This window comes from Erythrolamprus reginae, chromosome 8, assembly GCF_031021105.1.
Source record: "Erythrolamprus reginae isolate rEryReg1 chromosome 8, rEryReg1.hap1, whole genome shotgun sequence".
Taxonomy (NCBI): domain Eukaryota; kingdom Metazoa; phylum Chordata; class Lepidosauria; order Squamata; family Dipsadidae; genus Erythrolamprus; species Erythrolamprus reginae.
In genome coordinates this window covers 32,776,613-32,802,284 of record NC_091957.1, presented here as the reverse complement: position 1 = coordinate 32,802,284, position 25,672 = coordinate 32,776,613, and the positions used below count along the sequence as shown (strand labels likewise).

At 40.0% G+C, this 25,672-nt stretch overlaps 1 protein-coding gene across 1 annotated transcript in view; it reads left to right on the top strand.

Moving 5' to 3' along the window:
* AR (androgen receptor) overlaps positions 1 to 25,672 on the top strand; it is a 205,609-nt gene that overhangs the window by 167,656 nt on the left and 12,281 nt on the right. Inside the window, exons 4-5 of the mRNA XM_070759624.1 lie at positions 6,767 to 7,054; positions 23,714 to 23,858. Of these exons, the coding sequence (XP_070615725.1) occupies positions 6,767 to 7,054; positions 23,714 to 23,858 (433 nt within the window). The remainder of the gene's footprint in view (positions 1 to 6,766; positions 7,055 to 23,713; positions 23,859 to 25,672) is intronic.

Genomic DNA, 25,672 nt, shown 5'->3' with positions numbered 1-25,672 from the left:
GAGTGCAGCCATGTTCTTGGGAAAGCTTATCAGGACGTTGCGAGACATGGCTGGATCATGTTCAGCCATCTCTTTGTCACCATCCCAACCTGCATAAATAATGGCACGGATGTCATGCTGCATTTTGCTCTTGTTTTTCAAAGGTTACTCACTTTTATTTTTTATTGCCCTGTTCCCATTTTTGTGGAGCAACCTCCCTTAATTGCTCTTACTGCAGATCATCCAAAAGCATATAATTAAAGATCAGCATTTGAATTGATTTATTGAGGTGCTCTTTGATTTGACATTTTTATGTTTGGAAGCTTTTTTTAAAAAAATTATGGCCCGAGGAAGTTTCAGATAAGTATCATTTAATGTAGGGAGACATATCCTTCAGGACAACAGATAGTTTCATACTTCTCTTGCTGAAGTGAAGCAATCAGGATTTTTCTCTATCTCTCCGCCATTATTTCTAATTAATTATTTCATTTTCTTCCAAGCTGGGCTTCTGAGAAGGAAGTGGTAGAGTTTCAGGGAGATATAAAAGCATTTTATTGTCTAGAATGACAAAATCTGGCTCTGTGTAGACTTTTATGGTTGTGAGCAAGCCAATTATTAAAGCAAACACCCAGGAGTGGAAAATAAATAAATAAAGGCTACAAACAGTCCATTTCGGAGAATTAGAAAAGTCATAAACACAGACTTCCTGGGGTTTTATTCATATCTGTGTAATGCGATGCCAAGGTCTGAAGGTTGCTTGGATTGGCTTAAATCTCCCTGGCAGTGCAGCTCTTTGGCCCTGAAAAATATCCAGGATTCCGCAACCTGTTCAGTCACTGAACAGAGATAGATCGATGGATGGAGGGAGGGAGAGAGGGAGGGAGAGAGAGAGAGAGAGATGGACGGGCGGACGGGCGGACGGACGGACAGACAGACAGACAGACAGACAGACAGACAGACAGACAGATAGATAGATAGATAATAGCATCACTGTTTCTAGCTGGATTTAACCAGCAAAATTACTACAAGGGTTTGTTTGTTTGTTTGTTTGTTTGTTTGTTTGTTTGTTTGTTTGTTTAGACTTCTATGCCGCCCAATCCCGAAGGACTCAGGGCAGCTTACAATAATAATATAAATACAAAAGCAATAAAAAGAAGTTGAATATACTATTTAAAATTATAAAGCCCTTATTTAAAAAAAACCTTGTACAGTTCTGTATTTAGGTAGGAAGAACCAAAAGCACAAATATATGACAGATGGTACCTGGCACAACAGTATTATTAACAGTATTATTCCTGGAGGCATCTTTAATATGTAAAATGATTTAGCTTTACTAGATAAGTGGTCAAAGCAATGGAAACTGCAGTTTAATGTTTCCAAATGTAAAATAATGCACTTGGGGAAAAGGAATCCTCAATCTGAGTATTGTATTGGCAGTTCTGTGTTAGCAAAAACTTCAGAAGAGAAGGATTTAGGGGTAGTGATTTTTGATAGTCTCAAAATGGGTGAACAGTGCGGTCAGGCGGTAGGGAAAGCAAGTAGAATGCTTGGCTGCATAGCTAGAAGTATAACAAGCAGTAAGAGGGAGATTGGGATCCCGCTGTATAGAGCGCTGGTGAGACCACATTTGGAATACTGTGTCCAGTTCTGGAGACCTCACCTACAAAAAGATACTGATAAAATTGAATGGGTCCAAAGACGGGCTACAAAAAGGGTGGAAGGTCTTAAGCATAAAACCTATCAGGAAAGACTTCAAGAACTCAATCTGCATAGTCTGGAGGAAAGAAGGGAAAGGGGGGACATGATCAAACATTTAAATATGTTAAAGGGTTAAATATGGTTCAGGAGGGAAGTGTTTTTAATAGGAAAGTGAACTCAAGAACAAGGGGGCACAATCTGAGGTTAGTTGGGGGAAAGATCAGAAGCAAAGTGAGGAGGGGGGAGATGATAGTGCTATTTTTTCTACCTGGATTTAACCAGCAAAATTACTACACAGATATTAAAAAAAACACCTGTCTTTTTCTTAATTCTATAGAGCAGGTTTTATATAATTGCTGCCCTTCTCCTGGGTCACCTGGACAAGCCAACAGTCCTGATCTAAGCAAAGCCAAGAACAAGTCTTGACAAGCTGTGGTTGGGTCTGCAAAATGCAACCTTCAAAACTCCTTCCTTGGCCTGAGCCAGTTGAGGTCTGCCATTGTTTCTTTGATGAAGTGGGAAAGTTCACCCAGAACAAAGATGGAAACCGAACTGGGCGAGGGAACCTGAGCTTCAGGAATTGGGCAAAGCTAGGCAAGCTCATTCCTCCCATTAAAAACATTGTTTAAATGTCGAATTGTAATGGGAAGTTTTTATTTTTTTAAAAAAACACCTACAAGGTTCTGTCACTAGGTTTGTTTGTTTGACATGCATAATGATAAAACTTGTATGTTTATATTGTGCCACTTGTAGCACAAGTAAAATCATTAGCATTGTTCATATGCCAGACAAATTCATCTGTCATTTAGGGCAGGCAGGGGTGGGGAACGATGGGCCTTTTATGACCTGCAGGCTTCAACTCCTAGAATTTCTGAACCAGCCACAAGTCATAAAGGGGCCATTGTTCTCCACCTCTGATCTAGGGAGCCAAGAACCCCTGAAGTGCACTACTGCTGCAATACCGGTGGAGCTTGGTCCGACCCACTGCCAGTTCTGCAATCCCCAGTTGGGTCTCACAGCCAGCAGCCTACAAAAAACACAGAAGGGCAAGCAATTCTTCCTAGATACGCCCATGTTACTTCAACACTCCATGAACTGCATTGGTTGCTGTTGTGTATACTCCCGTTCAGCCTGAGGATTATTCAGATTCCGAAGTGGAGAGCGATTATGAATTGGTAGATAGGCCTGATTCACAGATGGAAAGGGAGGTTAGTTCAGAGAGGGAGGCAAATGACGCAGAAATGCATTCAGGATCTAGTGAGGAGCACCTGAGGTGGGTTAACCCTTACTTCAGACGCTTTCAGAAGAGAAGGGAACAAGTGTTAGGAAAGAAATATTAGAAGGTGAGGAACTGGTTAATCAGTTACCTCACATCCGGGTGTGAATGGAAGAGAAGCTGATTTCATTCAATCTTGTAATCTGAAGATGGATGCTCTAGAGCATAAGCAAACAATGTGTGATTTATTACCTGCTTTTATGACACTGGTAGCACTGATTAGCCCATGAATTTTAAAATGACTTGTGGAATGTTTGTGGAGCTAATCTACTTAATTGATAAAGATAGAAGATAGGAAAGAAAACACTGCATGCAAAGTTGGTGTATTAATGAGAGAATAAAGGAGAAATAAAGGAGATATGTTTTTACAATGAGATGCATTGAGCAATCATTTCTGTATGAGGCTGAAACCAGAACAGTTGCCAATTGGTTCCGGACACAATTCAAAGTGTTGGTAATGACCTATAAAGCCCTACATGGCATCGGACCAGATTACTTGCGGGACCGCCTTCTGCTGTATGAGTCCCAGCGACCGATTAGGTCCCACAGAGTCGGCCTTCTCCAGGTCCCGTCAACTAGACCAGGGGTAGGCAAAGTTGGCTTTTCTATGACATGTGGAATTCAACTCCCAGAATTCCTGAGCTGGCATGATCTGCTCAGGAATTCTGGGAGTTGAAGTCCACAAGTCATAGAAGAGCCAACTTTACCTACCCCTGAATTAGACAATGTCGCTTCGTAGGGCCTAGGGAAAGAGCCTTCTCTGTGGGGGGGCCGGCCATCTGGAATCAGCTCCCTCCAGAGATTCGCACTGCCCCCACCCTCCTTGCCTTCCGCTAGAGTCTCAAGACTCATTTATATCACCAGGCTTGGGGCAATTAGATCTTAGCCCCTGGCCAACAAATGATTGTATAGTTGATTTTAATATAATTAGAGATTTTAGATAGTTATGTAATTTTAACTTAATTGTATTTAATCTTATTGTAACCCACTGTTGTTATATGTTGTAAGCCACCGTGGGTCTTCAGAAAGGGGCGGCATAGAAATCCAATTAATAAATAATAATAAATATAATTCAACAAACATAAGATAAGATAACCCATAAAGTTAGAAGAGCATCCTCGTTGTCCAGGGCAGGGATAGGCAAAGTTGGCTCTTCTATGACATGTGGAATTCAACTCCTAGAATTCCTGAGCTGGCATGATCTGCTCAGGAATTCTGGGAATTGAAGTCCACAAGTCATAGAAGAGCCAACTTTATCTACCCCTGAATTAGACAATGTCGCTTCGTAGGGCCTAAGGAAAGAGCCTTCTCTGTGGGGGCCCCAGGCCATCTGGAATTAGCTCCCTCCAGAGATTCGCACTGCCCCCACCCTCCTTGCCTTCCGCTAGAGTCTCAAGACTCATTTATATCACCAGGCTTGGGGCAATTAGATCTTAGCCCCTGGCCAACAAATGATTGTATAGTTGATTTTAATATAATTAGAGATTTTAGATAGTTATGTAATTTTAACGTAATTGTATTTAATCTTATTGTAACCCACTGTTTTTATATGTTGTAAGCCACCCTGGGTCTTCAGAAAGGGGCGGCATAGAAATCCAATTAATAAATAATAATAAATATAATTCAGCAAACATAAGATAAGATAACCCATAAAGTCAGAAGAGCATCCTCGTTGTCTAGGGCAGGGGTAGGCAAAGTTGGTTCTTCTATGATTTGTGAACTTCAACTCCCAGAATTCCTGAGTCAATCCAGGCATTTTTGGCCTCCGGAGGGCCTCCAAGGATGCAGGGGAGGGCATTTTTGCCATCCTCTGGAGCCTGGAGAGGGTGAAAAATGGCCCTACCAGACCCATTGGAAGTCAGAAAATGGGGGCCCGGAGGCATTGAATATGGGTGTGGGCACATGCACTCATGCGCACAGGTGCACTATTTTGGCACCCAAGGAAAAAAAGGCTCACCATTACTGAACTATAGTATGAAAAGGAGAGCTGATCTGTACTGAGTGGGGATGGGGAAGGGGGGGGCAGAATGGAAACAACCCCCCCCCCCCTGTGCTGCTGCAGTAGCTGAGCCTTTTTGGCCAGTCTTGGCAGTTTCCATTGTGACAGGGAGCAGCAATAGAATTTCCAGCCTCCAAGTGGCTTCCACGGAGCCCCCAAATTAACCTTTTAAAAAGTGCATAAATTATTTTTTTAAAAAATGACAGTGGCTGCCAGAATGAATGAGAATTCTACTAAGAAATGTGACAAGATGATGGGGCATGGCAGGTCATATAAAGTTTATTGCTCTGTGTTACCCTTTAGCCCTAGAGACCCCAGACACATAAAAAGATGGCTTCCCTTTTATTTACTATTTACTTATTTACTATTACTACTACATTTTTCTCGTCATTCCTATCACCCCTCTCCTCCCACTTATGACTGTAACTTGTTGCTTGTATCCTTAAGATTTTTATTAATATTGATTATTTCCTCATTGCTTATTTCACCCCTATGACAATCATGAAGTGTTTAAACTCATGATTTTTGACATGTATATTTTTTTATATACACTGAGAGCATCTGCACCAAAGACAAATTCCTGGTGTGTCCAATCACACTTGGCTAATAAAGAATTCTATTCTGTTCTATTCATAGAGAACGTATCTAGTCTTGTAGGATCAGATCAAAAATTTACACCACCTGCTCTTTTGTTTGCAAGAACGGTGACCCAGAATGCTGGTTGTTCAGAAGTATAAACACCTAATGATGGAAAATTCCCTATTACATTCCTGCAGCCATAGATTCATGCTGCTCTGGGCATGAGGGGAAATTTCATATCATTGTAATGGTGAACATCAGCAGCCAGTAATATTGAGAAGCATTTAGAGGAACATAATTCCATCTTGTCACGCCGACTGCGACAAACACAGCAGGAGAATTTTAGGGGCAGCCGCCACCATCATGATGTCTATCATTCCCAAACGGTTTGCTCAAATTCTAACATGTTTATTTTTTGTGAACACTAAAAATGTTCCTCCCAAATTTGTGCAAAGCCTGCACTATGGGACCTTGCATGAGAAGATTGGACTCTCAGTGTTCTCATGCAAAGTCTGGCTGAGACAGTGAAAATCTGACCGAGCCGAGGTGGCGCAGTGGTTAGAGTGCAGCACTGCAGGTTACTTCAGCTAACTGCTAGCTGTAGTTCAGCAGTTCAAATCCCACCAACGGCTCAAGGTTGATTCATCCTTCCATCCTTCCAAGGTGGGTCAAATGAGGACCCAGATTGTTGGGGGCAAGAGGCCAATTCTGTAAACCGCTTAGAGAGGGCTGTAAACAGTGATGGGCTTCTACGGGTACGGTCAAGTACGCAGAGTCCTCGGAGAGGGGAGGCATATAAATCTAATAAATAGAAACATAGAAGATTGATGGCAGAAAAAAACCTCAGGGTCCATCTAGTCTGCCCTTATACTATTTCTTGTATTTTATCTTAGGATGGATATATGTTTATCCCAGGCATGTTTAAATTCAGTTACTGTGGATTCACCAACCACGTCTGCTGGAAGTTTGCTCCAAGCATCTGCTACTCTTTCAGTAAAATAATATTTTCTCACATTACTTCTAATCTTTCCCCTTCTAATTTATTTTATAAATAAATAAAATATGAAAGAAGCTTCCATAAACGTTTCCTCCTTGGATGATATTTATTTTTATTGATTGATTGATTTGTATGCCGCCCCTCTCCATAGACTCGGGACGGCCCATTCATCATATAAACTCTCAACCTGTCATGGAAAGTTTTATTAGAAAATTTTTTTTTTCCCCTTCTCTTTCAGCCCGCAAGTTAAAGAAACTGGGTAACCTGAAGATGCAAGAAGAAGGGGAGACGGCAGGGCCTTTGAGCCCTACTGAGGAGCAAGCCACGAAAATGCCCATAGCCCACATTGATGGCCTGGAATGCCAGCCTATCTTCCTCAATGTCCTGGAAGCGATTGAGCCTGGGGTGGTTTGTGCTGGGCACGACAATAATCAGCCCGACTCCTTTGGCTCCCTTCTCACCAGTTTGAATGAGCTTGGAGAGAGGCACCTGGTCCACGTGGTGAAATGGGCAAAAGCCTTGCCAGGTAAGAAGCAGTTTTGCCTACCTCCCCATTCAGCCCTATCAGGATCTGAAGATGTAAAGCAAAGGGAGGGTCTCGGGTGGTGGCGGCAGTCAGAGAGGAGACGTCCTGGCAATCTTAAGAGCTGAAGGCTAGACTGGAGATTGAAAAAAACTTTGCGGAAGAAGTTGATAGCTAACATAGAACATAAAATAATAAGGTTGGAAGGGAACTTGGAGGTCTTCTAGTCCAACCCTATGCTTTATTTTTTTTAATTAATTTTTTATACATACACAAACATTACAATGACAAACAAAATTAAAAACAAACAATTGGGAAATTGCTTTCCCTGCTCATTTAGAATTTTCAATCGGAGAATTTTCCGTTTGAGAGCAAATTTATGTAAATATGAGATAGTCAAAAATCAAAAAGGGGGGGGAGGCCAGGAGGAAAAAGAATGTTTTAAAAAATAATTACTCATAGTGGGGATATATGTATCTATAACAGACCCACAAGAAAAGGGAGAGGAAAAAAGAAAAGGGGGGGGGGGAATGAAAAATATCTATTGTCCAGGCAAAAAAAGGAAAAAAGAAATGGAAAATCCTCTGCTTTATTGTTGCCACATGGAATGGTCCATAAGGGATGCCAGGGTTCCAGATATCACCCGAACTTAAATCAGAGTCCAAGTCAAAGTATTCCTCAAAATTCCTTTATTTTGCCGAAGCCATTCTGATACTTTCAGCGGGAAACCGGAATCTGACGCGTCCAAAGTTTTCCACCCAGTTGAAAGTTTACATCCCTTGCCCCCCCCCCCCCCCATGAACTTGTCACTCAGGTTGTGCCAGCGTGGCAAGTCCTCCTTCTGCTTCCGCCCAGGTGGTGGACAAAGGATGACCTTGAACCTTTCAAAAGAATTCTTTGTGGCTGCATCTGCTCCCTCGTGAAAATCACCCCTCCCAGATTCCCATAATCATCAGGCCTTCTACTGACAACTATTTCCCCAACTTCTGCACCAGTTCGAGAGGATTGCATTTATTTCAAGGAAATGTGACTGAGGCTAGGTGGCATGGATATATTCCCTGGTAACCATCAGGCTCCTGCAAAGAAAGGGCCAAGGGATCTTCTGCCTATTTATATTTCTTGGCTTCACATACATCCTGGTGGTATTTTGAAAATAAAAATAAAAAGGCTCTCAAAAATCCTTGAGGCTAATGTGTCCTTGAACTTAAAAAGTTTGTCACCCGAGAGCATCCATACAAGCTTCCCTGCTGCCATGGTAGGTAGGCTTTGTCTGCCTCTTGTTTCCCTACTCCATGGCCAAAGAAGATGCACCTTTACTAAAGGCTTCTTTACTGCCCAGTATTTCTTGCTCAGGTATTATTTGAGGGTGATTTTTTTATTTGATTGATTGATTGATTGATTGATTGGTGCTCAGCTTCAGTTTCTTACGCAAAGTAAGGAAAAAAGTTTCTGTTCAAATATTAGACGGCGTTCCTTCTTCCATTATCATGCACGTATTATTTGAAATTAAATTTTGTTGTTTTCTTTCGTAATCTACTGTCTCAAAATAATGGGTAAAAAGCCAATTGGCGAGGGAAATCATAACATAAGAAATCCGTCAGTGTAAAAGAAAAAGCATGCCACCGTTCTACAGAACAAATGAAATAATCCAGTTTTTCAAAATATTGAAGGACCTTATAGAACAAGATGCTCACTGACAAAATTTATGTCAGGAATTAAAAAGCCCGAGGTAATATCATAATGCAGAAAGTAGGCCTCAGTTAAGAATGCTAAAAACGTAAGAGGAGCCATGCTAAATCCGGCCAAACCCCATTGAGTCCAGCATTCTGTGTCCCACAGTGGCCCACCAATTGTCCATGGGGATCTTGAGCAGAAAGAGAAGGCAAGACCCTCCCTTTCCCTTGACCCCCAACAAATGGGACCCAAGGGAATGCTGTCTGCCTCAACCAACATAGAGGCGGCACATGGACATCCGTTTCAATAACCACCGATACACTTGGCATCCATGAATCTGTCTAATCCTGCCTTGAAGCTATCAAGGCTGATAGCTGTCACGACCTCTTCTGGAAGTGAATTCCATAAACCAACGAGTCAATGCTGAGTCATTCTGAGGCAGTTGAGCATGCAGCAACCTAGTGATTATGTGAAAAGTATTTAACTAGGCAAGAGCTCTTCCACAACTTTCTACTGTTGCTGTGTTTCATTGAAGACTTCAACTCCTCTACTAGTCTGTGGCTGGCTGGTTGGCTTGGTGGGCACAAACAGGCTAGTTTCCGCAAATGCAACTCCTCTACTGGTCTGTAGCTGGACTGGTTTGCTGCTTGGACACAAATAGGCTAGTTTCCACAAATGCAGCTCTGATAGGTTGTGCGCCCAGTATGTTTCCGCATGTTTCAGACAGCTCTGTGAGGGCTTAGCCTTCTGATTCTTTCCAAATGGTCTTTTCTTTATGCACCATAGCCAAGCAGATCGATGTTTAACAGGGGCTCAAATGATGCATCTGAAACAGTTCATGTTGCATAAAATGCACAAGGTGACCCTGTCCCAGAAAGCTTCAAGGACCCAGAGACCACACTAAACCCTTCACATCACTCATGACTCTTGTGCTGAATGGCCTTGAACGCAAGGTCCTCGGGGCAGCTATTGGGCACCCCACAGGATGCCACCCTTCAAAGTCCCCGACCCTCCTGGGATTCAGGATTCAGAAACCTAGGCTGCTATGAAAGCTGTATCTTTAGTCTCCCAGGTATTCCTGGAGAGGTGGGGGCATCCCAGTGCCTGGGAAAGACAAGAGGTCAAAGCACCCTGCAGAGCACACCTTGGTGGAGGAGGCAGAGATAGTTTCAGATAAAATGACAATTGGGGATAACACATTTTGTGATTAGGCAACTCTCCTCCTGAGCATGTTGCATTGCCCTCAAAATTCCACCTTCCCCCAAACGTTTTGCATTACAACAAGTGTTCCTCACTTTAGAGCCTGAGCTTTAGGGCTATTTATTTATTTGTAAAACATGTATAGGATAGTAACAGTTTGCATACTGCTCAAAAAATTAAAGGGAACACTTAAACAACACAACATAACTCCAAGTAAATCAAACTTCTGTGAAATCAAACTGTCCACTTAGGAAGCAACACTGATTGACAGTCAATTTCACATGTTGTCAGCACATTGAACTTTGTACAGAACAAAGTATTCAATGAGAATATTTCATTCTTTCATATCTAGGTTGGGTTCTTTAGTGTTCCCTTTATTTTTTTTTTGAGCAGTGTATAAACATAATATAAGTAAAAAGTAATAATAAAAGAGGACAGTAGGACAGGGATGGTAGGCAAAGTGATGTGCTTATGCACACCCTTTATAGACCTCTTAGAAATGGGGAGAGGTCGACTGTAGACAGTGTAAGGTTAAAGTTTTTGGGGTTTGGAGAAGAAACCACAGAATCAGATAGTGCATGCCAAGCATTGATTACTCTATTGCTGAAGTCATATTTTCTGCAGTCGAGTTTGGAACGCTTTACATTGAGCTTGAATCTATTACGTGCTCGTGTATTGATGCGGTTGAAGGTGAAGTAGTCATTAACAGGAAGGACATTCTGGTATATTAGTTTGAACTGTCACACGGAGTGGGGCTCTTCTTCCCTGGATGACCTGCGCCTCCAGATGCTTCTTTATATCATTCCTCTGGATTCATGGACAAAATCAGGACAAAAATGCACTTAATGCTAAGCATAATAAGGAAGCTGAAGATTGAAATTTAAGCACCAAATACAATGGTGCTTAAAGTTTGTGAACATTTTGAATTTTCAATATTTCTGCATAATAGTGAACTGAAAGTTTATTTGATATCCACGCAAGCACCAAAACTGGATAAATAAAACCAAACTAAACAAATGAGTCAAATACAGTGGTACCTCTACTTAAGAACTTAATTCGTTCCGTGACCAGGTTCTTAAGTAGAAACGTTCTTAAGTAGAAGCAGTACATATTTTTCCCATTAACAAATTAATTTCATATATACTTCCATAGGAATCAATGTAAAAGCAAATAATGCATGCATTATTAGGAATGCATGCATTAGGAAAGAAATAAAAGCTCAGAATTTGGGTGGGAGGAGGAGGAAGAAGAAGAGGAGGAGGACAGTCGCTGCCAAAGGAAGAAGGTGAGGGGAGGGGAATCAAAAAAATCCAAAACTTTAAGGCTTAAAAAAAAAGAGGGACTCTTAGGCAACGAGGAGGAGCCCGTGCCTCCAATACACCCGGTGCAAGGCTGCCTCCCATACACTGGCTGCTTCACCTTTAACCACAACAACACACGAGCACATAATAGATTTAGACGAAATATCAACCGCTCCAAATGAGACTGCAAAAAATACGACTTCAGCAGTAGAGTAATCAACGCCTGGAATGCTCTACCTGACTCTGTGGTTTCTACTCCCAACCCCAAAACCTTTAACCTTAGATTATCTACAATTGACTTCTCCCCCTTTGTAAGAGGTTTGTAAGGGGTGTGCATAAGCGCACCATCGGGCCTACCATCCCTGTCCTAATGTTCTATTGTCTTCTGACATGACTTTTTATCATTACCTATCTAATGTTTATTTGTACAAATTACCATCCTATAATTGTTTGACAAATTAATTAATTAATTATTAATTAATTAATTAATTAATTAATTAATTTCTGATAACTGCCGATCAGCCCCTCACATCACCTGGGAGGAATTTTAGCCCACTGCTTCTTCCAAAACAGCCTCCTGACTCTAGTTTCCCCTTCAAATGAAGGGGAATACTGTACTATACTTATATACTTTATATACTTTCATCACACACAATTCATTCAGATCATTTTTCTGAATGAATAAATGAAGGAGTGTACTGCTGCTGATTAATTTCTTTAATTGGCTTCTCTTTCTCTAGTTTGTGGCATTGTGTGAGGAACAGATTACGGTTTAATGTTCACACAGGAATATTGAAAATTCAAACATGTCCAAAAACTTTTAAACCCCATTATAACTCATTAATTTGTAGGATGAAAGAGGCATCTACTTCCTTTTTCAATGTCACCCCAGTCCTGCCAATTCTAATTTCCGCTAATTTTCATGAAAGCTGGATAGGAGTTATCAGTTTCATTAATCTCACTTTTCCATCAATGGAAAACCACCCACCCCACACTCTTTTGCGTGTGTGCAAAAGCATTGCAAGTGTGAACCGGTACTGATGGGATTTGCAACCCATTACTGCTTCAAGGCCGTATGGAAGGCCAACAGGGATGGGTCTGATCTAATCCCCAGACGTCAGAAATAGAAATAGAAATAATAGAAATAGAAATAGAATTATTTTATTGGCCAAGTGTGATTGGACACACAAGGAATTTGTCTTGGTGCATATGCTCTCAGTGTACATAAAAGAAAAAGATGTCAAGAATAATGAGGTACAACAATGATTGTCATAGGGGTCAAATAAGCAATCAGGAACAATCAATATTAATAAAAATGCTAAATCATTGAAGTATATATGAAATTAATTTGTTAATGGGAAAAATATGTACTGATTTATATACTTGAAACAAATTATAGTGTGGTGTACAATTAATATAATATAAATATAGTGACTTTAATGCTAATATAATGCTAATATATGTATATACTACTACTGATTTAATTTTCTTTGATTTTCTTCTGTACTTACTATTGTTTTCTTTTTTAAAAGTGGAAAATTAATAAAAATATTTAAAAAGAAAAATATTAAGGATACAAGCAACAAGTTACAATCATACAGTCATAAATGGGAGGAAATGGGTGATGGGAATGATGAGAAAAAAACTAATAGTAATAGTAGTGCAGACTTAGTAAATAAGTCCATGGAGAGGGGTGGCATACAAATCCGATAGATAGATAGATAGATAGATAGATAGATAGATAGATAGATAGATAGATAGATAGATAGATAGATAGATAGATTGATAGATTGATAGATTGATACATAGATAGATTGATACATAGATAGATTGATACATAGATAGATTGATACATAGATAGATTGATACATAGATACATAGATTGGCAGTGTTGAGGGAAATATTTGTTTAGCAGAATGATGGTGTTCAGGAAAAAAACTGTTCTTGTATCTAGTGGACTTGGTGTGCAGTGCTCTGTAGTGACGTTTTGAGGGTAGGAGTTGAAGCAGTTTGTGTCCAGGATGTGAGGGGTCAATAAATATTTTCACTGCCCTCTTTTTGACTCGTGCAATATACAGGTCCTCAGTGGAAGGCAGGTTGGCAGCAATTGTTTTTTCTGCAGTTCTGATTCTCCTCTGAAGTCTGTGTGCGTTGCAGAACCAAATCAGAAAGTTCTAGAGATGCAGATGAGAGACTCAATGATTCCTCTGTAGAACTGGATCAGCAGCTCCTTGGGCAGTTTGAGCTTCCTCTGTCATGCGCTATAACAAAAAAAGTTTTTCCCTGGCCCCACCAGCCGATGGGAGGTTGGACCCAGAGCGTATCCTGCTGGATTTAACAGAATGGGGAGATGGTGCTGAAGGAAGAAGACCCCATAGGTAGCCTGGCCCCAAGTCATAAAAGATAATAGCAGCATCTTGCATTGTATCCAAAAGCAGACTTTGTGGCCTAGAGGTGTGACGTGCCAATTTAACAATGGGCACTCATCACAGCTCCCTCCACTGCATTTGGCACCAATTGAAGCTTCCAAAGACTCTTTGAGGCCAGCCCCATGTGGAGTGTGTTCCAGTAATCCCAACAGGATTTTAAGATGCTTTTTGATCCGTGCATTATATGATCCTTCTTTACTGAAAAGAAACAGGCATGATCAGACGACACGCCGGGCTTTCCTTGCTGGTTTACATGAATAAAAAGGTTGTCAGTTCATCCAGGCCAATAGAAAATTTGCATTGAAAGATTGAGTCCTATCCTATTGAGTCCTATTTTACAGAACTGGATGTGCTTAACTGTGGTTTACGAATAAAAACCTATCCCAGTAATTAATGAAGAAATGTGTAGTAGAGCAATTCAGTTCTTTTAAAAAAATATTATTCAATTTTATAAACACAATACAAAAAATCACACTTAAAGCATATTTACATTTACATTTCTGTTTCTTCGGTTTACATTCTTTATATATCTGTAATTATTCTATTTTTTTTTTCTTCAATTCAATTATAAAATTTCCCCCTTTTTCTTGATTGTTCTGAAGTTCTAAAGTAAGCCTACCCATACAGTGATACCTCTACTTAAGAACTTAATTCGTTCCGTGACCAGGTTCTTAAGTAGAAAAGGTTTAACGGACTAAACGGATTAGACTTTTTAGGCTTTTTTATCTTTATTACTTATTATTTATACTTTTACACAATATACATATTTTTACTTATATTTTTACATTATATTTTCTTCCTACTTGTTTCTATCTTATTCTAGGGTTTTCTTGTTTTATTTTTATTATAGATATTCAAGGTAGAGAATGAGGTGTTAGATAATTAATTTCCTCCCTTTCAATCTGGTATACCCCCAAATTTCTTTATTTTACTTTCTCCCCTTCTCATTTTTTTCTTTTATCTTTTATTTCTTTCCCTTTTATTATATGTATTTTTGAATTTTTTTTGTTTTCTCTTTAGATTAATTGAATTATATTCTATTCAATCTTAATTTTTCTTAATTTTGCTTACTATATGAAATGAACATTTGATATTTGATATTTGATTTATAGCTGAGAAAAGAATTAATTGATTTAGAGTGTATTATAAAAAATTACTGTGACAGTCTATTCAATTTTAATCTTCTTTAATTTTACTTACCATATTGAATGAACATTTGATATTTGATATCTGATATTTGATTTATAGCTGAGAAAACAATTAATTAATTTAGAGTATATTATAAAAATAACTGTGACAGTTTAAACCCTCTCTGCTTTCCCTTTGAGTGCTTTGCCTTTCATAGTATTTTGTTTTATGTATAACATTATTATACAGCCTGATTACAACTTTCTCATTAATTATTACAATTAATTAATATAGAAAAAAGTTAAGATATTGTATAAAATTTGGATTTGTGGTTGACAATTTCTGGAGATATGAGAGGCTCTTCTAGGTCACAAAGTACGACCACCATCACAACAACAGCAACTAAAAAACAGACTTCCACCCCAACTTCCACTCCAAAGTTATCTCCAGTATCATCGCCACTACAACAAAGATCAATAACAACAATGTTGGCCAAGGAAAAAGAAAAAGAAAAGGAGAAAACTTCGATAGAACCTAATTTCCAGACTATCCAAGATACTTTGTCCATCATACAAGATTTTATGCAGAAAACCCAAATTGCAATGGATACAAACAGAGAAGAAGTGAAAAAATATCTGGAAGAAATGAAAAATGAAATGGGCGATCTGAAAACTGAAATAAGTGATATTAAAACAGAAATGGGAGATGTTAAAACTGAAATAGGAGAAGTAAAAGGAAGTATGAAGGAGATGGATGGCAATATGAAAGCTATACAACAAAATCTACATGAGAATGAAAAAAGAATGAAAACAATGGAGGACAAAGTCGAAGACGTAGGACAAAAAATGGAAGAATATGAAGAACATAGTTATGCAATTAACAGAGACTTTGACGAAGCAATAACCAATTTGGAATTACGATCCGCCTCACATGGCCTGAGATTTCAAAATATAAACTAGGAGAAAGATGAAGATTTAACAGCAAAAATGGCAGAGATAATAGGAGAAATTTTACAGATGGATCCACAAGATCTCATAAGAGAGATAGATGAAATTTACAGAGTTCAGGCTGGCTATGTTCGGCAGCACAACTTAACAAGAGAGGTCCACATCATATTCTCTAGGACAGCATTTCCCAACCGCTGTGCCGCGGCACAGTAGTGTGCCGCGAGACAAGGTCAGGTGTGCCGCGAAGTTCCGCTTCCAAACCGGAAGTTGAGTGTCCCGGCTTGCTTCTTCACACCTTCATTTTCGCGCCTTTCTTCTTCGTGCCTTCCTTCTTTGCAGCAGGTGAGCTTGGGACTCGGCGGGATGGCAATAGCAGCGGCTGAGGCTTTCACTTGTGGCATCGGGAGTGCTAATAGCGGCGGCGGTGGGAATAGCGGGGGGGCTCCTGCAAGTGGAAGCCTCAGCCCTGGAGCCCCCTTGCGCCCATGGCTTCTCGTCGATGCCTCTGCCTGCCCGATCCGCGGGAGTGCTAATAGCGGCGGCGGTGGGAATAGCAGGGGGGGCTCCTGCCCGCCGCTGCTATTAGCACTCCCGCGGATTGGGCAGGCAGAGACATCGACGAGAAGCCATGGGCGCGAGGGGGCTCCAGGGCTGAGGCTTCCACTTGCAGGAGCCTCCCCCCCCGCTATTCCCGCTGCCCCCGGTATTAGCACTCCCGCGGATCGGGCAGGCAGAGACATCGACGAGAAGCCATGGGCGCGAGGGGGCTCCAGGGCTGAGGCTTCCACTTGCAGGAGCCTCCCCCCCCCCCCGCTATTCCCGCTGCCGCCGGTATTAGCACTCCCACGGATCGGGCAGGCAGAGACATCGACGAGAAGCCATGGGCGCGAGGGGGCTCCAGGGCTGAGGCTTCCACTTGTGGCTGTCCCCGCCCGCCCGATCCTTCCTTCTCTCCGGATTTTTTGGGGTGCGGCTTCTTCCACAGCGGTGGCTGCAGCGGCGCTGGCGATCCGGCCGCTAGCCGCTCTAAGTGCTGTGGGAACGCCCACCCCTCTCACAGTCCCGTCCCGGGCTGTCAGTAAAGGGGCTGCTTGCTCGGAACATTCAAACTAAGGGAAACCTTCGCTGGCCTCCACAGAGAAGAAAGGAAGAGAGAGAACGAGAGAGAGCAACAGAGAGAGAGAGAGTGAGAAAGAACAAGAGAGAGAAAGCATGAAAGAGAGAGAAAGAAAATAAGAGAGAACAAGAGAGAGAGAGACTAAGAGAGAGAGAAAGAAAAGAGAGAGAGAGAAAAAATAAGAGAATGAGAGAGAGCAACAGAGAGAGAGAAAGAACAAGAAAAAGCACGAGAGAAGAAAAGCAAGAGAGAAAAAGAGAGATAGCAAGAGATACTGAAAGAAAGCAAGACAGAGAGAGAGAAAAAGAAAGCAAGAGAGACAGGAAGAGGAAAGGAGAGAGAGAGAGAAATGAGAACAAAAAGGGGAGGAGAAATGAGAAAATGATTGAGGCAGAGAATGAGAGGAGAGAGAAACGAGAGAGAGAGAGGTGATTCTTGAAGCATATGGTAAAAAGCACCCAAATAATAAGAAAAAAAATCCAGACCTCACCTGTTTTTGAAAAGAATAAAAGAGAATTAAACCCCAGCCCTCACCTGGTTTTGGAAATGGTTGGAGTGTGTATACATACACACACATAAGGGGGGGAGAGAGACAGGGATGGAAAAAGAGGAGAAGTGAGAGGGAGAAGGAATGAGGGAAAAAGGGAGGAAGAGAGAGAAATGAGAAACATGAGAGAGAAAAGGGGGAAAGACAGGAGAAGTGCCCATAAATGAGACAGTGGTATAAATTTCAGGAGGGATGATTGATGATTGACTGTATTTATAAGGGGATGTTACATGGGATTGTATATATGAGGGGGTTGTGTATGTATGTATGTATGTATGCATTTATTTATTTATTTATTTATTTATTAGATTTGTGTCATTTTGGTTGGTGGTGTGCCCCAGGATTTTGTAAATGTAAAAAGTGTGCCGCGGCTCAAAAAAGGTTGAAAATCGCTGCTCTAGGAGAATAATTAGAGCTGACATCTTGAAACAGGCAAGAAATCAAACTTGGAAACACAAAGGGAAAGACATCATAATATTGAAACAAGTTCCTAAAAGTGTAAGAGAGAGCAGAAGAGAATACTATTTCCTTACAAGTGTACTAATAAAAGAAAATATAGTTTTCAGATGGCTGGTACCAGAAGGTCTCTCTCTAACTTGGCAAGGACGGAGAATAAAGATAGTGAACGTAGAAGAAGCAAGAGCCTTCTTTGCACAAAGTGGATTGAATAGAACAGAACAACTACACAAAGAGATAAAGGACAAAGAAGAAGAAAAGGGGGTGACCGGTAAAGAGAGAGAGGAAATACAGGATGTCAGAAAGAAACAACCCCAAATTCAACAAGAACTGGTGTTAGGTAGTAGATTGAGAGAACCCAAAGAAACCAAAAAATACTATAAATAGAGATGTCACAAGATTTAAAAATCTTTTCAGTAAATGTTAATGGATTGAATAACCCCAGGAAAAGAAATCAAATATTGACTAAGCTCAAGAAACAAAGAGCACAAATAAATATTCTACAAGAAGTTCATATCAAAAAGTCAAATAGAAAATTACTTAACAAGCCAAAACTCGGGAAAATATACACAAGCTTAGCAGATTAAAAAAAAAGAGGTGTAATGTACATTGATGAAACAATAGATACAAAACAAATTTATAGTGACTCCGAAGGTAGAATTTTGATTGTACAACTAGATATAGAACCAAAACCTCTCATTATTATATCAATATACACACCGAATGACAATCAAAAGCAATTTTATAAGGAATTACACGATAAGATAATTGAGTTATCAATAGAAAACATGATAATAGTAGGTGACGTTAATGCAATCTCAGACAGTCAAATGGATTATACAGTGAGGAAAATAGAAGACTATTAAATTTAGAAGGCCATGAGTCTACGGAGAGGGGCGGCATACAAATCTAATGAATGAATGAATGAATGAATGAATGATTTAATTTTATGCTGGCATGCCTTTGTATGGTACGAAAAGTCCAAAACTCATTCATATTTTAATAGGAATATAATTAGAAAGGCATTTGGAAAGAGATTTTAAAAAATCATTTCTTAATAATGCCAGATTGGATTTCACCGATTGAAGCAATTTCTCATCCGAATTTGTTAAAAGAAGGTAAAATATGGAAATATAGAGATTTACTTGATAATCAACTAAAATTGAAAACAAAACAAGAATTACAAGAATCAGGGGTAGAAATAAACTGGTGGCAGCACGCCCAGATTAACTCTAGATATCAAAAAGACACAAGAATATTTATATTCAAGAAGGATAATAATATAATTGGGAAATTACTAACTCAAAATCAAGGAAAATTGATCGGGAAGTTATATAAATAATTAATAAACTAAAAGACGATAGGTTGGATATTGAAAGATAATATGATCAGTTGGTGTTAAAATTTTGGAAAAGAAATAAACTTAGATACATGGGAAAAGGTTTGGCTATATAACTGGAAGATAACTAGATCAATTTTTTTTCAAAGAGAATCAAATCAAATGGAAGCATGTGCCAATTTCCTTTTTACATTTCCAACACATAGGAGAGGCACTAGGAAACATCTTTGAAATCCTGTTTGGTGGAAGATGGGGGGGGGGAGAGAACTCGTAAGCATACCTGCATCACCATTCACACTCAAACAGGTGTGTCTGTCAAGCTCTTTATCCTTGTGCCTTCAGCTCTCCAAAGAAAGTGACTAGAACCAAAAGATTTACAACTATTATAAAGCCCCAAAACTACCAGCCATTTCGAAAGGATAACTTTGCATGGAAGATATTCTTTCCGTCCCTCTTACATTCCCAAACCTCTGCTTTTCTCAAAGTGTCATTTTAACTTCAGTTAAAATGAAATTTTTTTAGACTGTATGCCTGAAATTGTGAATAAGGATAATGAGAAAGTCACTCCTGTTTGAGATTTGCAGGTGTCGTGTCACCATGACTTCCAAGACCGATGTCTTATTAGCAAACCTATAACTTGCCGGTGGTTCTTACCTCTGTTAAAATAGAGCTATTTAAAAGTACTGCCTGATTATTAACTCCTTTTCATTTTGAAGGACTTGTGTTAATGTTTATTAAAATCTGTGGCCTAATTGAGAACGAAGTGTCCTAGAGTTTGAGTGTTTGGCTTTCCTATTGTCTAGAAAAAGGCAAGAAAACTCCTGAGCCAGATTGGTTGGTTTCTAGCAAAGGGTCTGCTGAGCTCCCACCTTCACCTGCTTCCCTTCCTCTCTTTGGCTGCTGCTCCCAAGCCATGCAGGGAGGCGAGCATGGTAGGCAATCCAAAAGAAGGCCAAGGCAAGGGCTTTTCCTGGGACATCTCCTCCTCCTCCTCCTCCTCCTCCTCTTCCTCCTCCTCCTCCTCCTCCTCACTTTTGCCTTCCCTTCATAAGAAATGCAATTGCTGCCTCTGTAGTTTTTGACCAATGAAGGATGCAATGTTTATTGGTTTTATTTATTTGACAAGAGTCATTCATGGCTCTGCCCCTTGGCCTGGGACTCTGATGCACATGGGGACTAATAACAGATCCCATCTTCTCTACTTCTCACCCTTCTCTCTCCTTCTTTTAGTTAGGGCTGAGTATTTGGATCTTTATAGTATTTTATCTATATTGTCTATATCAGTGATGGTGAACCTTTTTTCCCTTGGATGCCGGAGGAGCATGTGTGCATGCTATCGCACATGTGTGAGTGCCCACACCCATAATTCAATGCCTGGGGAGGGCAAAAACAGCTTCTCCCCCCCAGAGGCCCTCTGGAGGCTGGAAATGGCCTGCTTCTCAACTTTTGGTGGGCCCAGTAGATTCGTGTTTTGCCCTCCCCGGGCTACAAAGGCTTCCCAGGAACCAGGAGAGGGTTAAAAATGCTCTCCCCCATCCTTCCCCCAGGCTCTCTGGAAGCCAGAAACACCCTTCAAGAGCCTCTGTGCAAGGCAAAAATCAGCTGGCTGGCACCCACAGGCACGTTGGAGCTGAGCTAGGGCAACGGTTCGTGTGCCAACAGATATGGCTCCACGTACCACCTGTGGCACCCGTGCCATAGGGTCGCCATTACTGGTCTATATGTTTTGTATAGTTTTATCTTTTTTAATATTGTGCCCATATTGTACCCAAAGTTACCTTGTGGTAAGATGGAGGACCAGTAAATTTTACAAACAAACAAACAAAAAATAAGCCATGTTTTCTTCAGATCAAAATAGCATTTACAAGTGTGGTCAAAATATTAGATGGTAGCTGGGACTGATTAAAGGTTTTCTCTTCTTTTTTACATGCCTGAGATCAGTAGTCGGTTCTAAAACCTGTAGCTACTAGTTTGTGCACCTGTGCCCATGCGACGCTTCTGTGCATGCGCAGAAGCGTCCTGGGTGGGTGGAGCCCCCACCGCTGCCTCATATATGGCTGCCTCACTTCCTCCTTTTTAGTTCTCCATCATAAGGGGCATTAAGCAAATCAAGGCTTCAACCAAGCACATTTATGTTGTTATCATGACAAGAGCACATGTTTAACAGCTAGAATATTTATTTCTCTAAAATGTAAAATTAGTAATCGCTGAACATATGCTGGTGAGAGCACATAATAAAATTGGAAATTATATTTCTGCCATTCTTTTTTTAAATAAAATTTTAATTGATTTTTATAGTAATAATAAAACATTCACACAACACATAACAATGTGCTCAATGCTCAAAGTGCCCATCACCAAACAACATTCATATCCCTCCACCAAGATGGGGGCATATTTTCTATATACCATTTTAACTCAAGAACAATATATTTATTTACATATTATAAAGTAATTATAATTTATTCTTTATAGCTTGGTCTCGAATTCTACTAACCACATATCCTCTTACCTTGTCACATCGTCCCACCAGTTACCACAGATTAGTTTCATTGGCCGAATTCATCCTCTTATCCATAATCTCAAACTGAATATGATCTACCCTGTACCAATACCAATTTTGTCCATTTTGTCGCATCCTTCCAACCTAGGACTATTACCGCCTGAGCGCTTTCAATCGCTGCTTCTTTTATTTCTCTAAATTCTCCCATCTCATTCTGCCATTCTTTATAGTGATTTCCAACATGGAATTTGCCTTTAATCACAGAAGCAATTCAGGGAGTCAGTGTTAGGCCTTTCTGATGCTGGATTAATTTAAGAGTTCTTAGGGCATTTTTAAAAAAAATATAGAACTGTTCAGAATATTGCCAGAAAGAACATGCATGAACTTTAATGTTTTAATAATGAGCTGAAAATATTAACTACAAAAATGATAGTTCAGTGGTTACTACCAACAAAATAATTGTTAATGAACATTGTTTAACAGCTACTTAGAAAAAGAGCCATGGTGGCACAGTGATTAGAATGCAAGTATTGCAGGCTGACTCTGTCAACTGCCAGCAGTTCGATTTTCACTAGCTCAAGGTTGATTCAGCCTTCCGTCCTTTCAAGATTGGTAAAATGAGGTCCCAGATTATTGGGGGCGAGATGCTGACTTTGTAAACCACTTAGAAAGGGCTATAGAGCAATATGAAGCAGCATATAGGTCTAAGGTCTATTGCTAAAAATACTAGCAAAAGGGTTTTTTTAATTAATACAGTATTAGTAGAGTTCAAGTGAAACATTTAATTATGAATTGAAATACCCATAGAAAAGCAGATGAACATGTGGTTGATGCCAAGCACATTAAGGGTGCTTTCCACCGATGCAGCATTAGTGTGATAAGTATCTCAAGATGCCATTTAAGTGATAGCTATAGGCAGGCTTTGTGCAAATTCAGTGATATCAAAAATTGTAATTTCAGCATCGTAGTTTTGAATCTTGGAGATGAAAATGACCACAAACTCTTAAGTCTGCTTAATTTTCATACTCCTTATTTTTTATTGGTAACTTCAGAGAAACTATAATGCTAGTAGTTTTTGAACTTGTTGGCTTATGTTTACCACAGATAGCTTGAATTTCATCTCCAAATAAGTTGTAATGCAATCTGTAAGAGATAAAACCTTAATATCCTGCAAATCTTGCCTCTGCTTGGAACTTACTTAGATGATGTTAAAGAACATTGCAAGCTCTCATCTGTGTACAACAGTGGTGGGTTGCTTCCGGTTTGGGCCATTTCCTAGAACTGGTAGCACTGGTGGCGGGAGGCTCCGTCCACCCGCCCGGAATATTTCTCTCATACGCATGAACCAGTAGAAAAATATTTTACAACCAGTAGAAAAATATTTTACAACCAGTAGAAAAAATGTTTTACAACTAGTGTACAGATCACAGTTATGAATGGTTTGGACATGCTAAATTCTATGTTAATGTTTTTTGTTGTTCTCTTATAACAATAGACAAACCTTCAGTAAGAAGATGTTTTGTGTATGACTTTTCCTTCCCTCACTTCTAGCTGCCAGATTTAAAATAACACAGGTTAGAGTAGTGGTTAGAGAAGGGCTTCTGTTGTTTCTAAAGCAGTGCTTCTCAAAAAGTGGGGCGGGCCCCCTTCGTGGGAGACGAGCAAAGACCGGTATGCTTACCGTGTCTAAAAATGTTGGCAGCAGAAAGCATGAAGCCAGATAAATTAAGGCGTCACTTAAACACATGACACCCCAATCACGCTGATAAACCGCTTGAGTTTTTTCAGGGAAAAGGTGCCGAATATTGCAAACAGTCATCCCGACGGAGAGTTGGGGGCGTGCAAAATGTTTACTTCTTCCTGTGGGGGGGCATAACAGAAAATAATTGAGAAGCACTGCGAGTCTAAAGGCTTGGTCTTGAGCTGCCAGCAGCCCAGGCTAACAACAACCCAACTGCTCCTTGACCTCGAAGAAGAGCTTTGCCTCCAGCTGACTTAATTTTTCTGACTTTTCTTCCCAGGGTTCCGCAACCTGCATGTGGATGACCAGATGGCCATCATTCAGTACTCCTGGATGGGCTTGATGATTTTTGCCATGGGATGGAGGTCCTTCACCAATGTGAATTCCCGGATGCTTTATTTTGCTCCAGATTTGGTCTTCAATGAGTATGTGTTCTCTGTTTCATGTTAGACTTGATTAATGTATACTGCTCAATACCAAAGATATATATATATGTATATATATGTTTTTTCTTTCTAGCTATAAACATTTAACATATATATATATATATATATATATATATATATATATTACACAGGGCAAAACCCGAACTCAGAACAATCTACACACACACACACATATATATATATATATATATATATATATATATATATATATATATATATATATATATGTCACATGTTTAAGCTGAATTTGAAAATTAAGGGAGACTAGGATAGATCTATTTCGGCCTTATTTTGGCCTCATCAGCTAGCCATACCCACTGGGACTTGAACCTGCAACCTTTGCCTTGTAAGGCAGAGAATTATCCTCTAGGCTACAGTATCCAATCCCTTCAGCTCTGTACCAGGGAAGGGTTACATTTTGTGTCGAATCACCCTGGTATATTGAAGGAACATCACAGCTCCTGTTTTGCCTCTCGGCCCAACCCAGGGCCATTTCCAAGGCAGTTAATTTTATTGATAGCTGACAATTCTGTCTGTATGTGTCACATGTTTAAGCTGAATTTGAAAATTAAGGGAGACTAGGATAGATCTATTTCGGCCTTATTTTGGCCTCATCAGCTAGCCATACCCACTGGGACTTGAACCTGCAACCTTTGCCTTGTAAGGCAGAGAATTATCCTCTAGGCTACAGTATCCAATCCCTTCAGCTCTGTACCAGGGAAGGGTTACATTTTGTGTCGAATCACCCTGGTATATTGAAGGAACATCACAGCTCCTGTTTTGCCTCTCGGCCCAACCCAGGGCCATTTCCAAGGCAGTTAATTTTATTGATAGCTGACAATTCTATCTGTATGTGTCACATGTTTAAGCTGAATTTGAAAATTAAGGGAGACTAGGATAGATCTATTTCGGCCTTATTTTGGCCTCATCAGCTAGCCATACCCACTGGGACTTGAACCTGCAACCTTTGCCTTGTAAGGCAGAGAATTATCCTCTAGGCTACAGTATCCAATCCCTTCAGCTCTGTACCAGGGAAGGGTTACATTTTGTGTCGAATCACCCTGGTATATTGAAGGAACATCACAGCTCCTGTTTTGCCTCTCGGCCCAACCCAGGGCCATTTCCAAGGCAGTTAATTTTATTGATAGCTGACAATTCTATCTGTATGTGTCACATGTTTAAGCTGAATTTGAAAATTAAGGGAGACTAGGATAGATCTATTTCGGCCTTATTTTGGCCTCATCAGCTAGCCATACCCACTGGGACTTGAACCTGCAACCTTTGCCTTGTAAGGCAGAGAATTATCCTCTAGGCTACAGTATCCAATCCCTTCAGCTCTGTACCAGGGAAGGGTTACATTTTGTGTCGAATCACCCTGGTATATTGAAGGAACATATATATATATATATAAAATTTAACATATATATATATATATAATTTAACATATATATATAATTTAACATATATATATATATATATATAATTTAACATATATATATATATATATATATAATTTAACATATATATATATGTTAAATCCATATATACACTGCTCAAAAAAATAAAGGGAACACTCAAATAACGCATCTTAGATCTGAATGTTGAAATACAGTGGTACCTCTAGTTATGAACTTAATTCGTTCTGTGACCAGGTTCTTAAGTAGAAAAGTTTGTAAGAAGAAGCAATTTTTCCCATAGGAATCAATGTAAAAGCAAATAATGCATGCGATTGGGGAAACCACAGGGAGGGTGGAGGCCCTGTTTCCTCCCAGGAGATTCCTAGAGAGGCCCCA